Below are 16,512 nucleotides of genomic sequence, written 5' to 3'. Positions count from 1 at the left end.
CAACCAAGAGTATGTGATTCTAAACCAAAGCACAACACCACATTGCATTGCTTAGGCCATTAACCTGCACCTGGAGAGGAGGAGGTTCTTTCCGATAATTGAATCCTCAAAATCAGTATGTGGGAAAAGGATTTGATAAATATCAGCCTGCTACACAGAAAGGCTCATCTGTGCATTAAGTAAAAACCATATATACCAAAACTCTATATTCTGCTACTTGTGTTGAGTACCACTGCTTCTTTGTAAAATAGTGTGTAATATGATAATCTACAGAAATGTTATACTGAGATTATATGGTTTTATGCAAAGAGATTAATTTAGCAAAAATTACTTTTATGAAATGGAAGGGACTGACTCATTTGTTTAAATTGCAGGGGTTTAATGTAGCTGTTCCCTCTATAGTTAAAACACTATCCCTGGAACTTAACGCCAGCTCATCTATAGAGCGCCTTCTTGAAGACAATGTATCACTGTAAGGTTTTGTAAATTTCTAAACTGTTTTAAATGGGATATTATCTTTTGCAATAAACTTAAGTATTTTTCCTAGGTCTTAAGACTCCATTATTAGTTTGGAATTGAGTTGTGAAATTTTAACAAACAAACAAAAAGCCTTACTGGTTCCATAAGCAAAGATAGTTATATTTTGTTTATAAATAAAATACTGATCCTGAAGTGCCTGTGGCAGCAATCACAGGAACCTTGTATTCTGGCCTGAACCAAAGAGACATTCCCAGCTGCATTCAAAGGAACACACATCTTATTTGTAGTCTATCTTTATGCACAGACACCTAACTCTGCCTTGGTTCATATTTCCCTTTAATTACTTTCTAATAAACAGTTTTCCTTAAAGGACATATTTGGATTGCCAATACTGAGAGAGAGAGAAAAAAACATGAAATAGTAGTTTGATTAAATTCAAATGAATCCCCGTTTTTGAAGGTTGAGGGAACTAAGCATGAGACCAGTCCAGTTATGGAAAAGGTATTGGCAAATATTCAAAGTGTTCAATGGACATTAACACCAAAACCATGTTATGTTCCCTTTGACTAGTTGGAGAGAGAGAACTGAAAGGAAAGGAACTTTTTCATCATAAGAGTCAGTGTTTGCCTTGTCTCTGGAGACTTGTTCTTGTCAGGAGTGAGACCCCCACTCTGGAAAATAACAGCTTACTGGAAATGAAAATAAAGCAAAACCCTGGACATGGAAGCAGAAGTCCTGGGTTTGGCAGCATTTTTTTCCTGAGTGACCCCATCAGCTGAGTTTTTGATCCTGCGTCTTATGAACCAGAGCCCCCATCTTAAAAGGAAACAGTGTAGGGTACACAGCAGGTGCCCAGTAAATGCACATTCATTTCATTGCTCATTTAAGTAAATTGGGAGGAAGAAGGGAGCAGTTGGCATGAGATGCAGGTTTAAGATCTTCTCAGGGTAAGGAACTAACTCATCTAGCTTATCAAAACTATACCAAGCAGGACAATGTGTTCTCAGAAGAACAGGTGAACCATCACATCCAGCACAGCATTCTGAGGAAAGAAGATTGTGGTGCTATCAAATTCTCAGATGTGGAAAAGCCTTGGAGAACCAGGCCTTTCTGAATACAGCATGAGGCATCGAGGTATAAGTGGATGATTCGCCCAAGGCTACTAGAACTGGGGAAATGGGTCCTTGGAGCACCAATGTTAGTGTGCAACATGTGATGTGCCAGCCCAAGCCAGACATCACTCACAATAGACCTGAAGTCCGTTCTTATGCTTGTCTGCTGAGCAGAGTCCCTGGCATGATCTTTACTTGCAAAGGTTCTAATTTTAGGCCACTCTGGGCAACTTGATGGATGCTAAAAATACATCTGGTTTTAAGTTCCAAACCACAAAGATGTTTTATGAAAGTTACTCCAATCAAACAGGAAAGGGCTGGGGCACGCATCCAAATTCAGTACTGACTGTTTTGCTATGATCCATGTTTGGCCAACTTAATGATCATAATTGCCCTTTTGAGCACTTCCATCTCAATTCCTTCCCATCTCCCTTAAACCCTTAAGCCTGAAATACCTCGTGACCATGTGATACTACTCCCAAACCCAAAATTTCACAAGTTCAGGATTTCTTCCTGCCTTCTATAGAGTTCTCATCCCACAAAAAACAGAAATCCACCTTCAGATACTACAGAGATTGGTTCTCCCTTCAGGTCAGACAGCTTCTCCACAGCAGGTATCTTATTGCCTTCTACCACAGTAAGATCCCCTAAAGGGTCTATGAGAACCCTTTTTAGAACATATTTACCACACTACACCTCTCCCTGCCCAGTTTCTGACAACAGGTAATGCCATCCCAACCAACCACCACCATGACCATAAACCACACCCAATGCTCCTCTCAGTCATTTATCTACACCAGGAACCCTGCCCTCAAAGTCCATGACACAGTCATCTTTGGGCATATATCCGCATCAATCTTTAGTGAATGTACTTGCCTCTATCATGTTCCTGAGAAGTAATCCTGCTTATTGCCAATTGCCTAAGCGTACCCAGCACTCACCACAGTGGACCTTAGATAGGTGTTCAAGGGACAAGTTAATTAGTAAATAGGATCCAGTGAAGGAGACACTAACTCTCAACCCCGGCTTTCCCATACCCATCTGATGGGCACTCACAAGGGACGGCACAGTGCTGGCACCCAGCCTCGGTATCTGTACCCATCGAGTTGGAGGCTTTAGCAAGGAACACTGCTATTGCGGTTAAATAATTATCAGGATAAACAAATAGGCCGAATAGATGTTTATTCAGGGAGAAATAACTTACAACCTAGACAGATGAACACCAGCAAGTTCCACCTGATGCTCTCCTGTCCGAGTCCTGCCAGCAAGAGAGCTTTCCCCAGACCTCCTTCCTCAGGTCACTTCTGCCCATGGCTCCACCCCCCAATGGGCGTGGTCAGTGCCACAGAAGGAGACAAAGTAAATATCTCACTACACACTGCCCCAGGCCTTCAACTCTTCTATGGTCTGCCTGGCTTTCAGCACTTAGGAGCAGCAGGACACTACTGTCCTCACCCTGCACCTTTATTGACAGCCCCACTTAGCCTTGTTTCAGAATAAATTGCCATCATAATTAAATCCGAATGCATTCTGCACATTTTACCAAGATGTTGCCCAACTGTGAGAGAGAGAAAATGAGTTTTGAAATTAAAGCAGATTGTTAACTATTTTTGCTGTAATGTTTCTATTAAAATGCCAGCATTTATTACACGTGACCTAGTCCATTTCAGACACAATGCAATTTAAAACTGACAGGGGCTTCTACTCAAGGAGCATTTTAGGAGAAGCATTTTGCCTTGGCTTCAACCATGATTAAAGTGAAAAAGACAATAACATCACACCATAGGATTATTGGCTTCCAAACAAATAAAAGCTTTATTATCATGAAAAGCTTTCAAAAAATTCTCAGAATCCATAAGTATATTAAATTTCATTCAAATGAAACCCATTATTTTCTTCCTGACAGAACCTGAACATACATTTTGTAGACCACTAGGTAGCCCAGTGACCTCTACTTGGCCTTCTAGCTTTATTGCCCTGGTAGCACACTCACTATTATAATACCTGGTTATGGAAAAAAAAGCATCCTTCTTTTGAGTGTGCCAAACCAACTGATGTATTTTAATTGCTGGACTCCAGAGTGGTTCCCACAACCTTGCCACGGAGCACACCAAATAACCAAACCCCACCCCAACCCAGGCAGAAATCAGATACAAATGACAGAAGGATCTTAGAGTTACTTGTTGTCATTGTCTTCTGCTGACAATTTTTTTTCAAATACAAAATATGATATCTTCAATGGTTTGGGTTTGAGGATTAAAGAGTGTAAAATCAAAATGTGACTCAAAACATCAACATTTATAAATTCAGACTTCTGGTCTGACTACCATTTGCAGGGTTAGATCTTTGGCTCTTTTCCACCAAGAGGTGCCCCCGGGTCTGAAGAAATACAGATGAATCTTAGTCCATCATCAATGCAAAGTTACCAAGCCTCTTCTGTGTCATGATTGCTACTAAGGGCACTGAGAAACTGTACATGAAGCCCTGACCTCACTGGGTATCTGGTCTAAGAAGGGTTGTCCCAAAGCAAGCAGAGGTGCGTCCTGGATTTGCTCTACCTGGATGTCACACCACTCTCCTTTGATCTGACGATGAAGATATAAACACTCCTGGGACTGTGCACATCATCTTGCCCCCACTGTGTGGCTCCCTGGAGATAGATGGTTGGCCAAACGATCCCGATTCTTTTGCCTCTAACTGCACTCCCACCACCCCAGAGCACAGAGGTTCATTTCCACAGCAAACAAGGCTTATAGCTGGACTCTAAGTTAATGTTTCTTCCCTAACCTCTTGCTAGCTCCCTTCCACCTCCTTATCTCATTGCCACCCTCAAGTATCACAGGGTGTTAAATATCTGTGGCTGCATCTTCTTCGCCTAGAACATTCATCACCCATCTACCACTGGGAGTAATGCGGACTTCGATGGAGCATAAAAGTTGGGTTCACACTATTATATTCATAATGACAGTGAGTGGCAGATGCCTGAAATATCAGCACTTGTGAAGCTGAAGCAGGAGGATAACAAGTTCCAGGGCAGTCTGGGCTACATAGTAAGACTCCATGCCAAATCAAATCAAAACCAAGCAAGCAAGCAAGCAAGCAAGCAAACAAACAACAGCAACAGCCCGGTAATAATAAGCTCTGTTTCCTTGAAGTGACAGAGGGTGATCACCAGGGCTTCATTGCTCTTGTCACATTTACTCCTCAAACATTTCCCACCAGGTATTTATGATGGACGATTGCCACTTTCCAGCAGAATGAATGGAGGCTTGAGGATAGAAGAACAATTTGTCAAAGTCCAAGATAGCAGGATGGTGGCAGGGAGGATAGAGTTCTTTTACAATCTGCCAAACTTGGAGCCAGGGCTCTTAAAACTCCCATGACAACAGCAAGCACCAAATTAAACATCGTCTCCTCTGTAACTTTCTCATCATCTCCTGTCCCTGCTCTGGTATTAGTCACTCTACCCTGAGTGCCCACAGCACTGCACAGGCTGTTGCTTTTATGTTACTTTGGGATTTCTTTCATCAATCTCTCACACTCATCTCTACCACGAAGCAATGTCTATGGAGACAGGAGTTGTCCGTCCATCTCTGGGAATCTCCACTGGCTTCCCAAGTCATGTGAGATGCCATAAACACTTTGTAAAGTCTGCTGAGTGAATTAAGAGAAAATGTGGCTAGAGAACAGTGAGAGGAAACACTGAGGAAGGCAGACAGACAGACAGGACCAAGTCTCAGTCCTGACTGCTGCCCATCCCACCCCCAACCCCCACCCATCTTTCAAATGAAGCCCTAGGCTCTCCTGGCTTCAAATGCTATTTAGAAGATGAGATTATATACAGGAAAGAACCTTCAGGAAGCAGGGTTTTTTTTTTCAGTAATTTCTGTTTTTTAAACAAATGGTATTTGAGGTTTTCTGATCATAAAAAGTGAAGTTATTTCAGAAAATAATGTAAACCAAGAAACTTGCAAATCCTGAGTCTGTCTAAGAGAAGATGTGGAGGAAGGTCAGTCCATGGGTCTGGCCTCTGGGAGGCTGCAGGTCTACTGAAGACTGGCCTTCTCTCCCCATCCCCAGCCCCTTGATGACTTTGCTATTATTGCCCCTGTGGCACTTTTTTTCAGGTTGAGCCACAGAATATTATTGATTATTTGAGTAAACCCTGACAGATGCCAATTAAAGACTAAAGGGCACCCCCAAATGAACTTAGCAATACATCAAGAAAAGTAAGTTCTGACTATGAAGGACAACTACTTGACAGAATTAATCCTTCAACTAACTGAAGAAGAGCGGTGTCTTGAGAGGGACAATAGGGACCAGAGGCCTATTTCATTCCAGCTATTCCAAGGGTCTGGTCTTTCTCTATGGGGAGTCAGTCTTCAGGTGACCAGGGTCATGCCATTAGCAGGTAGTTCTTGAGGAACTCTTGAGTAGTTCTCATGAGAGGATTGCTATAAAGGTCCAAGTTTGGTGCTGCCCTGCTCTCTCTGTTTCCTGGGTTGGGATATGACCACGTGAGGTGTCAGTCCTCACCAGTCATCTACCAGTTTCCTTTGGGTCTTCATGTAATGAGTGAGAGAAGAGAGGGAATGGGCCCTATAGCTATCTAACATGGGCTATTTAAGCTTTTTCTTATCATATAACTCAGCCTGCCTTGGGTACTTTGTTATAGTAATACAAGGCTGACAGACACATCCTACTGTGTATGTCCACTGAACATCCCAACAAAGGGCCATGTCATCATTTCAAGTCAGGAAAAATGACTTCAGCATGAGAAACAAAACAAGAACAAACAAAAAGATCTTGGCTCAGTACTCAAAGATTCTCACTGCCCAAGGGCCTGCTCTCCATTAAGGTCAACTTTTGCAGATAAAGGAAGTAAGGACCCATGTCATTACTAGGCTCTTCATTCCTTGAGAAAGGGAGATACAGATTTCCCATCTGTTAGATCCCTTCAGTTGCCACAGCTTTCATTATGGCCAAAGCAATGCTGGCTGAGATGGTGGTCAGCCAAGGCCAAGGGCAGACATTTTATTCAAAAGACTGGCCCTGGTGCCAGGAAAGAGGACAAGAGATTCAATGGAGTCTTAATCTTTAAGAACATACTTAAAATCACTTGCCCCAAATCAGATTTGTGTAGCACCACTAACAGAAGCCAAAAGGCTCTGGGCTATTTAGAGATAATTTGGTTAAAATTTGATGACATAATAGTGCATTTCCCAGCATTTACTGAATGATTCCCAAATTCTGTGTGTATGCCTGCTCTCAGGGTGCTGACAGCTGCATCCCTGGTGTGGTCAGTAATGGCCTCACTAAAATACCAGTTTCCCCAGGTCCCAAGCTGACCTGTCCTGCAAAACCCAAGACTAAATTCCCCAAGTCAAATAGGAAACACCCTTGGATGGCAGTAACAGCATACATTTACAAACTCATACATTTACAAACTAAGGGCACTGTCCCTGCACAGGCTGCTCTGCAGACAGACCAAGGGGGAGGCACACCAATGAATGCCCTCCAAATCCCCATCTCTGAAGCTGATTTGGGGTCACACGGATGGTTCTGGGCATGAACCAGACTCTTCTCCAATCTGTCAGAAAGAATTCTCTAGAGGGGATTGGGCAGAATTGTAGAAGTTTATATAGAGAGAAAATCCTTAAAGGGAAGCTTGGCATGAAACACCTATTTTTAAAATCAGAACTTTACAAAAATTCTTATCATCCACTTGTTCTTTGGATTGGTTTGTCCTCTCCATTAATTCATTCTCTGTGTTTGGATTGAGCATGCTACACATGCAGTCATTGACAGTGGGCCAGGAACCACAAAGATACTAGGACACAGCTCCTTCCTCCAGGAATCACAGCCCACTATGGAGTACAGCTAGGAAAAAAGAAAAAAGAAAGAAAAAAAATCCCTGTCCAGTGTGTAATAAATGTGACTGCAACAGCAATGGGTCACTGAAAATGATGCCTAAGAAAAGGAAAGCCCCAAGACAGAACAAAGCAATAAGTTCTGCATCCACTTAGAGTGCAGGTCACTCATCCAATGGTTTCAGAACATTCAAGACACACATTCAGTTCCATGATGATGATGTCAGCCCTGATAAATGACTTCTGTCCTATAAGCAGCATGTGTATGTGTGTCTGTCCAGTTATTCCCTGACATTTAGTTGTGAGATTCCACATCAGAGCACTGTGGTCCTAGCATAGGACCTGTGTCCCTCCCCTACACCACCAGCATAGACAGCAACCAAGACACCCTGAGCTAATGATGTCATCTTTGAGTTACCAATCTGAAGTCAGGTTCCTTGATAAATTTTAGTGGTTTTTCTTTTTTATATATAACTTAATGTCCGTATTCATCTCCCCTTAATAAACACACCTACATAAGCAAAAAACTTCCCATGTATATTCATAACACACACACACATGTACAGATATGCTTACATACTGTGTGACGTTGAGTCAACAAGCTCATTTCTCAAACACATGGGGTGACATGTTCACCGTGTAGCTTTGAGCTCTGGCAGAGCTTATTATGAAAGAAAGTCCAGCTTCCTCCTTATTAGAGTTGCAGTGCTAGAGTGTTTCCTCTGTAAGAGGGAACATTAATTTTTGCTTATATACTGGATTAAATTTGATTATGTTCTCCTGGTGCACAGTCCATCTACTCACACAAGTGTTTCAACAATGTGCATAGTTATTATCACCCACACCTGACTCCTGGAGATGCATCCTCCCCTCTCCATTATTACTTCAGAGCATTGCCTGCTATACCTGAAGTCTCCTGGCCTGACCATCTCATAAGGGAACAACAGTGACACTTGAGTGCCGGGAAAAAGAATAATAGCTTGTTTGTGTATGGAAACAGAACAGAGAAATTTTTCATTGAGAAGATGTTTGTTGGCATTCATGGTCTGGGCCACATTAGTTCCTAGAGATAGAGTGGCAAGCATGGTAGGCTTTACTGGAGGAAGAACACAGTGCCAGCACTGTGGTGGGCACATCAGCAGAGTACATAAATAGAGTGAGTGGTCTGAACTTTGAGGAGATGGGCGTGAGTCATGGTGTATATCTCTTTCCAGCAGAGACACACAGGGGGAGGCAGAGGAGTTCTAAGGTGGACAGTTAGGCAGTCTGTCAAAGGAAGAGTAGAGGGGAACATTGCAAGCAGACACGGTAGCTGGTGGGAGAACTCAGAGTAGGAAAGGAGCATCGTGGGCAACAGAGCAGAAGTTCCACTGGACTGATGGGGTGGGGGAGGGAGATAGAAACACTGTAGGGAAAGATAGAGATAGATACTGGGTGCTCAAAGAGTCCCACTCACTCAAAGAGGCCTCCATCCTTCAGAGTTGTGGGGTCCCAGATACTCCCTCATACAGAGAGTTCTTCAGTGGACCCCTTTGGTTGAAGATTAGCTCTAAAAAAGGACGGATGGAGGCCGTGTGTGTTTTTAGGAGATGTGTCAGGACAGTAGAGAGATGGTGCCCACACCCTGCCCTGCTAGGAAACATTTTCAGCTTGGGGGCCTTCAAGGACTGGATAGGCAGCTGGAGGTGAAGCAGAAGCCTCCTCAGCACTTAAGAGTCTCATGGCAGCCACTCTCTCTACTGCCAATCAGGCTGCCTAGTCCCACCCCAGAAAGCACACTAAACATTCCAACAAACAAAAGACACTCCCTGCCTCAGTCTCAGCTCTGGGATTTAAGTATCAGAATTGAGAAGACGGTCTCTAAACTTATCTTTGCCATCTAAATCTACCCCAAATTCTAAGCCTTTCTGTAGTTTTCTGAAAGGCCATCACGTGGGCTGTCTCATTCATTCCCACAGTTGAGGCAAGAGGCAGCTGAGAGATCAACATGCTCATTAGGAACCTTTAGAGTGGCTGATGCCTGATGCAGACCTTTAGATACTAGCAGGGTAAGTATACAACACATGGCTTAAGAGGAGGGAGTCTAAAACAGCCACCCCTGGGTTCAGACCTGAGCTCCTCCACCAACAGCAAGCTGTGTGCTCACAGATAAGTCACAGAACTTCTCTGTGCCTCTGTACCACAGAGGTAACTGATACCAAGCCAAGTGAGGCAAAAGATGCTTGCCTGCCACTCGACTATCTGTTCACCGAATGACAAAGCTTGCCACACACTATAAATTAACAGGGTTGCTGAGTGAAGGACTAGGTGGGCATCACATGCATCCTCTCCAGAACAACAGGGTATAGGTGGGAGGGTGTGTCCCCAGTGGTCTTGCCGAGGTTCTGAGCAGGCCACCTGGAGTCCCTGGCTCATCCTCTGGTGTCAGGGGTGGGGGATCCCACTCAGCACCACAAGAATGAACGGAATGTGAGGTCAGAGCCTAGACTCTGGTGACATGACACAGGTTTCTCAGGCTCCTGTTAGGTGAGGCAGTAGAGTGGGGGTGACTGCCAGATTTCCCCCTTGGTTCCCTTTTAGCGCAGTGCTCTGAATGCCAACTGCAGTTACCTTTATTTAATCATTCCACAGACTCCTCTGTGAAAAGTGGGGTAATTAGGCCCAAGATATATCACCTAGAGGCTCGTTTTAACTACTCAAAATAAAAGTTAGATCCCAATTTCAACAAAATTACCAGATCGCTTTCCTTTGGAGAAGTCCTGACAGAGGGTGTGTGTTCTCTGCCTGATTCTTGCTGTGGGGTGACTATCCCCAGCCTGAGGACCAGCCTTCTCTGGGATAAACAGGCCTGGAAGTTTGCCTTGCTCTACAGCCCTCAGTGGGATAATGTCTCAGGAGGAAGGTGATGTTGTTCACGCCCTACCTCACAGTCTCTAGCTATGTGACTTCAGATATGTACCTTACACTCACAGTATCCCAGTATCTATCCTAGCCTTGGACAGAATGTCAATTCCCTGTGCTTAGAACTCAGGATAGCATTTATATACCATAGAGTCAAACTTTCCTGTTGTACGTGCTAACATCTCTGAAGGGGACCCTTGGTGGCAGCATTTTCTCTTTCTTATGGCCACTGAAAATAAAGGTGCACCTTATATATTGGATAAAAACATGGAACATTTCACACAGGAACAATTACCAGGTAAAAGGTGTGTTCTTTGAGATTATGTGTCTTTTTTTTTTTTTTTTTTTTTTTTTTTTTTTTTGCCATTCTTCTGCTCCCATATCAGTCTTCATAAAGGAAACAAAGAGGTACCAAAGAGAATATTGGCTGTATAAACACTTCTAAACTAGGCCAGAACAGAAACACCAATAGTTGAAGTCAATGTGTAATATTTATAAATACCTTCTCTATATCACTGTTCACCAATTTCAAGCTATAACAGACATCATTAATCAATTCTTCACATTGAGCTTCACATGGAGCTCCTTCAATCATTTTCAAGACTATCTCAGATAGACATTACCAGTCAACAAGAGAAGGCATGGGCAGCAGTCTATTTTATGACCCCAACTCTGAAGCTAGGAAAACAACAAAAACCAAGGTTTAAAAATGACACAACACTGCCATATTTTGCTAATTCTCTGTGGGGAGATTGCAGAACCATTCTCCTTGTCTCCCTTACTCAAATACCCCTTCTACCAAACAAGGCCACCCTCTCACCATCAAAGCCCAGCTCCTCCTCAGTAATTCATGTGAACAGTCTGTTATCAGACAAATTAGAATCCAGCAAAGAGAAATAGAGATGCATCAGACCTTCTGATTACTTGACTTTGGTTTTCATAGACTTTCCTTTGATCATTTGTCAGCACCAACAATCCATTGTTGAAACAGGTGATTTACAGAAAATTAGGAGAGGCCGTCTCTAGCCAATGATAATTACAATGTGCTGAGCAGAGGAGCCACTATCTAACTCATGGGAAGAGGCATGCTGCAGTCACTACCTGTCTCCAGCCAACATCTTGTTTGGGATTTCAGAAGCACTATACATGAATGGCGGGTGTCAAAAATATTGATTATTTAATATTCCCAAGCAATGAAAAGTAACCAATAAAAATTATGTCTGGGAAATTAAAAATGATGGGTGGAATGGGAATATTTTCTCCTTGTCAAATCTCAATTTGAAATTAAATTGGGGCCTTGGGCACTAAGACAGGCTCTGACCCCTGAGTAATTACTTTCCAACATCTTTTTTTTTTTTTACTTTGAAGGAGATCTTTCTATTCTTCGAATTTCTAGAAAGGGTCCTTTTCTGAAAATGAAGCTGTCATAAGAAAACCCCTTTTGGGTTTTCCTCCTATTTCTTATTTTCCCCAATTCAGCTCTCTCTTTTCATTGAAGTTATACCAGCAAATGAGTCACTGAGACTAAAGACTAGCTTGTAACAGCATTTCTATAAGGCCATAGGACCAGACCAAGGGACAAAGAAAACAGCAAACAGCCCAACCTTACATCACCCTCTTGCTCCCTGAAATATGGGCACCTTTTATTGAGAAAGCACACTTGCCTAGAAGAGACAACAATCTGGAAGGAATACCCAGGCATCACTTCCCCAGCCTTTCCAGGGGATGTTTTGTTAATTCATTAGATCCTTTATTTGTCCACTAAGTGTGTACTCAACAACCCTCTTTTCACAAGGCATTCTGCTAAGGACAAAAGGACAAGAGGAACACAGTACCTTCCCTAGGGGATCTTAGAATATAGAACAGGAACAACAGAAACTCACTTACTGTGTCCTAAGGAAGTCTATGAGCCAGGCACTTGGGCTCTGAGAACAATAGCAAGAGGGTAAGGTGTAGATTCCTTCAGGGTGGAAGCGAAAAACCTGAGTTCCCGAATAAATAGATGGTGAATGTGAGGGACCATGAGATTGGAATGCTTGGCAGATGTCCGATAAGATGAACTCTTTTTTTTTTTCCTTTTTTCTTTTTCTGGAGGACACAGGCCATATGACACATCTGAGCCTCTTCTAAAGATAGCACAGGTTCTCACAAAATGTTGAAGAAATGCATGAGTATTCTGTGCAGATAGTACATGCACAAATGGGGAATCAGTTTTCTTATCATACAGAGAATCAGTTTTCACAGCAACTGCATGAAGAAGGCACATTACCCACTGGACAGACAGGCACAACCTCTCAAACATCACAGGGCAAAAGACAGGAGATCCGGCTAGCTCACAAGCAAAAAATGACTCAAAAGCAAAACAACAAAAAGATCAGATGAAATTAAAAAGGGCTCAATAGTCCTGTTCTAAGTCTATTAGAATTGATAGAGTCTGCAGTGTTGCCAATTCAAGAATGCACGGACCAGACCTGTCGGTCATCACTTGTAGAATCTAGCACGGCACAGCTACTCTGGAGCATGGTTAGGTGGTTTCCTAGAAACTCATTGCCTCAGCAACTCCACTACTAGATTTCTACTCAAGAGAAATGAAAATACACTCACACTAAACCTACAAATACCATAGCAACATAACAGCTAGAAGTCGAAGATAATCCAAAAATCAAGCAACTAGTACATGAATAAGAAACATGATGTTCATACTATGCAACACAGTCCAGCAATAAAAAAAATGGGCAAAGCATGACATGTCCTCAAACATGGATGAAATGCAGAACATGCTAAGAAGCCAGGCATGAGAACTCAAACTTCACCACATTAAGTCCATCAAAGAGGCAAATGGGCACAGCCAGAGATATCAGCAGTTGCTTAGGGACATGGGTGGGAGAGTGAGGACAAATGAACTGGAGGTGGGGGAAGAAGTGGTCCAGACTGAGTTACTGTGACAGTTAGACAACTGTACTAAAGTGCTGGAACTCATGGAAACTAGTAGATTTGGAGTTACTTTATAAAGTATGTTTTAAAGTCCTGGGCCTTGAAAGTTAGGTAGATTACCGGGCTGAGAAGGCATGACGAGGCACGGTAGACAAAATGTAAGATGCATGGGCAATGCAGAAAGCAAGAGTGCCAAGTGAGTGTAGGCAATACCTAGACATTTCCTTTCTAGACAGCTAAACAGAAGGCAAGATGAAAGGCTAAAAGAAGGCGAGACGTGGTTGAGGCCACAGTGGACTCACAAGGTGAGAATGATCCAAGTGTATTTATGAGCTGTGTCATAGGTAGTGGGGAAAACACTGAACATTCAAGAGGAGGGGAATGTCCTGACAAAAAATACCAGACAGTGAGAGGGAGGCATGTTGGAAAGGCCAGCCCTTATAGTAAAGCATCAAAGGACACACCCAAAAAGTCTGTGGCAGTGAACGAAGCTGACAATGCAGAGTGACAGAGATTCACTGGACCAGATATAAAGGAAAATAGCAACAGACACCTCATACTTAGTGATTTCTACAGCTCAGACCCTGTTCTAAAGAACTGGGGCTCTACAGGAAAGGCAGGGAGTTAAAGGCCTGTTATATACAGAATGAGCCAAATGGATTGATGATCACCTTCAGCTTCGTTCCAAAGAAAAGGAATAAAGATTAGGAAGGTCATAAAATGCTTATCTAAGGTGTGCTCAGGGAGCCACACAGAAGAGCTTCTAACTCAGTAAGAAATGGTGGTACTTCAGCACTGGAAGGATGGTAAGTGAGAAAAATGGCAGACCATTGACAAGGCCGTACAGCCCAGGGAAGCAGGAGCGCTTGACACTGCAGCTTTCTGTGGGTGCCACCAAATCCTGTGTTCATCTATCTCCCTACCAATCATCTCACTATCTTTCATCTATCTTCTTTCATCTATCTTGTATCTATCTGTCTCTCTGTCTGCCTATCATCTATCTACCTATCGTCTATCTATTTCTAACATATCTATTATCTAATCTATCCACCTGTCTGTCTGTCTGTCTGTCTATCTATCATCTTTGCATGCTGGGGCATTGAATCCTGGCCCTCACACACAGAATGCTCACTTCCAGTCCAGCCTTGCTTCTAAATAAACAATATGTAATTGATGTATGTAACACATAGTAAGTGATCAGGCATAGAAAGTAAATAGACAGAGCCAAATTCATAGAGGACTATGGCACTCATGTTCCTTTTAGGAACCACAGTCTCCCTAGCCACAATTAGAACAATATCTGGTAACTTGGACCCTGTATTCTTGAAGCAGCTATCATTGGATATCCCCACCCTGGCTCCTTCCACACCACACTAAAACAGAGATCCCACTCTGCTTTTAGGAAGCTGAAACCAGTTATTAGGGAATCATAATCTATCAGTTCTTAAGTGTTAGGAAATTTCACACACAGTATTTCTTAATTAAAAATTTTCATTTAATATATGTTTATCATGCTTTTCCCTCTTCCAACCCTTTCCAGAACCTCCTTACCTCCCAACTTCATGTTTTCTCTCTATGTGTCTCAAAAAATAAAGAAAATCAAAACAAACAAAAAGACCCAATAAGACAAAAAAAAAAAAAAAGCTAAACAAAACAACCCCCCCACACACACAAAAGCTCATGGAGTTTATTTTGTGCTGGCCAAAAAACTGGGCATTGTGCAGGGAGTGTGACTTCAGGGCACTCAATCCTAAGTGGGATGTCTTCATCGGACCCCTCCCCTTAAGGTTCAGGGATTTATGTGGAAAGATTGTAAGAGTCAGAGGTGGGGGATGACACCAAGGAAACAGTGTCTTCTGGACATAATACAACTGGTTCTCAAATGAACTCAGAGACTGACAGCATAGGTTCAAGCCAGCCAAATCCCAGCACTGAAAGGGACAAATAGACCCCAAACTAGGAAACTATTTGCCATTGATATCTGGTAAGAAAGGGAAAATCAGTTTTCTCCAATGGAAAGTCCCTGGCTATATCAACCACAGCCCAAGGCAGGCCCCTGCCCAGGAGTAGTTAGCCATCATAAAACACATAGGATTTTTTTTTAATCTTATGTCAGGGAAGTGGGGATTCTGTTGACTATTATGGTCCTGTCTCGCATGGAGCCAGTCAGTCTGAGCTGAATAGCACTGGTCAAGGGCATGTGGGAGGAGGAATGCCAGGGAGGTGAGAAAGGCCAGGATGCTAGGGTAGGGGCTTCGACATATATAACAGGTACTCCTGGGTAGGCACCCAGGAAGCCTAGAGGCCAACATAGGCTTTGACATGCACTACAGATGGGGACCCATGGAGCCATTTGTCCCTTCTGCCAGAGGCAAGAGGAATGGTTCCTTTAGGCAGACAGGAATGCATTTGACAAGTTCTTGAGGAATGCTGGCTTTTACCACCAGAAATCCTCCTATAGTTCAACTTTACCTCATTTCTGGATATATGGACTGCCTGGGACCCAAATAACATGGGCATAGTTCACACAATAAAACCAGTTAGAAAACCAAGCCCACAGAACAAGGCCAAAAGAAAACCAAGTACCACTGAACAAGGCCAAAAGAAAAGACACGTCTCTGGAACACTCTATCTTGTTCACTTATAAAAGCCTTCTCCCTTCTCTCTGTTTACTAGTGACACCCCACGTCTGCTGGTATACTCATCAAACCCTAAGACATACTTTATTTTGACAACTTGAGTTGGCTTTCATGTTCTCCCAACTCCAATGGGAAAAATCTAACACTTTATTGTAAAAACGAAGTGATGACCACTGCTGACATTCAACAAAGGCATCCAGAAAAATCCACTCTGAGACTTTAAAGAATGTAATATTGTTTGATGGGAAGAAGGGTTTACTCACAATCAGAACATGATCTCGGCCCATCGTGATGACTGTCCTGTTCACTGTGCGGAGCAGCTGGACCATGATCTCTTGGATGTGGTCATAGGTGAAGGCCTGTAATACAACGAGTAACATTACTGTTACAATCCTGACACTGAGTCAGCTCACTCCTTCAAAGACACAGACAGAAGTAACCAGACATAGATCATGCACACCACAGATTATGTGGTTCCATCAAGCTGAGACAGAGCTCAGTCTCTGTCTAGACTTGAGCTTTCCACTGGCCATGCCTATAACCTCCCACAGTTCAAGGGTGGGAGGGATGGGGAAG

General features: G+C 43.0%; 1 protein-coding gene across 1 annotated transcript in view; it reads right to left on the bottom strand.

Moving 5' to 3' along the window:
• Window positions 1–16,512, bottom strand: part of Dock2 (dedicator of cytokinesis 2) — a 391,208-nt gene that overhangs the window by 191,760 nt on the left and 182,936 nt on the right. The window contains exon 27 of the mRNA XM_051180962.1: window positions 16,200–16,295. Coding sequence (XP_051036919.1) covers window positions 16,200–16,295 — 96 coding nt within the window. The remainder of the gene's footprint in view (window positions 1–16,199; window positions 16,296–16,512) is intronic.

The sequence above is a fragment of the Phodopus roborovskii genome, unplaced genomic scaffold (genome assembly GCF_943737965.1).
Source record: "Phodopus roborovskii unplaced genomic scaffold, PHOROB, whole genome shotgun sequence".
NCBI classification, from domain to species: domain Eukaryota; kingdom Metazoa; phylum Chordata; class Mammalia; order Rodentia; family Cricetidae; genus Phodopus; species Phodopus roborovskii.
This window is presented reverse-complemented; position numbering and strand designations above follow the sequence as displayed.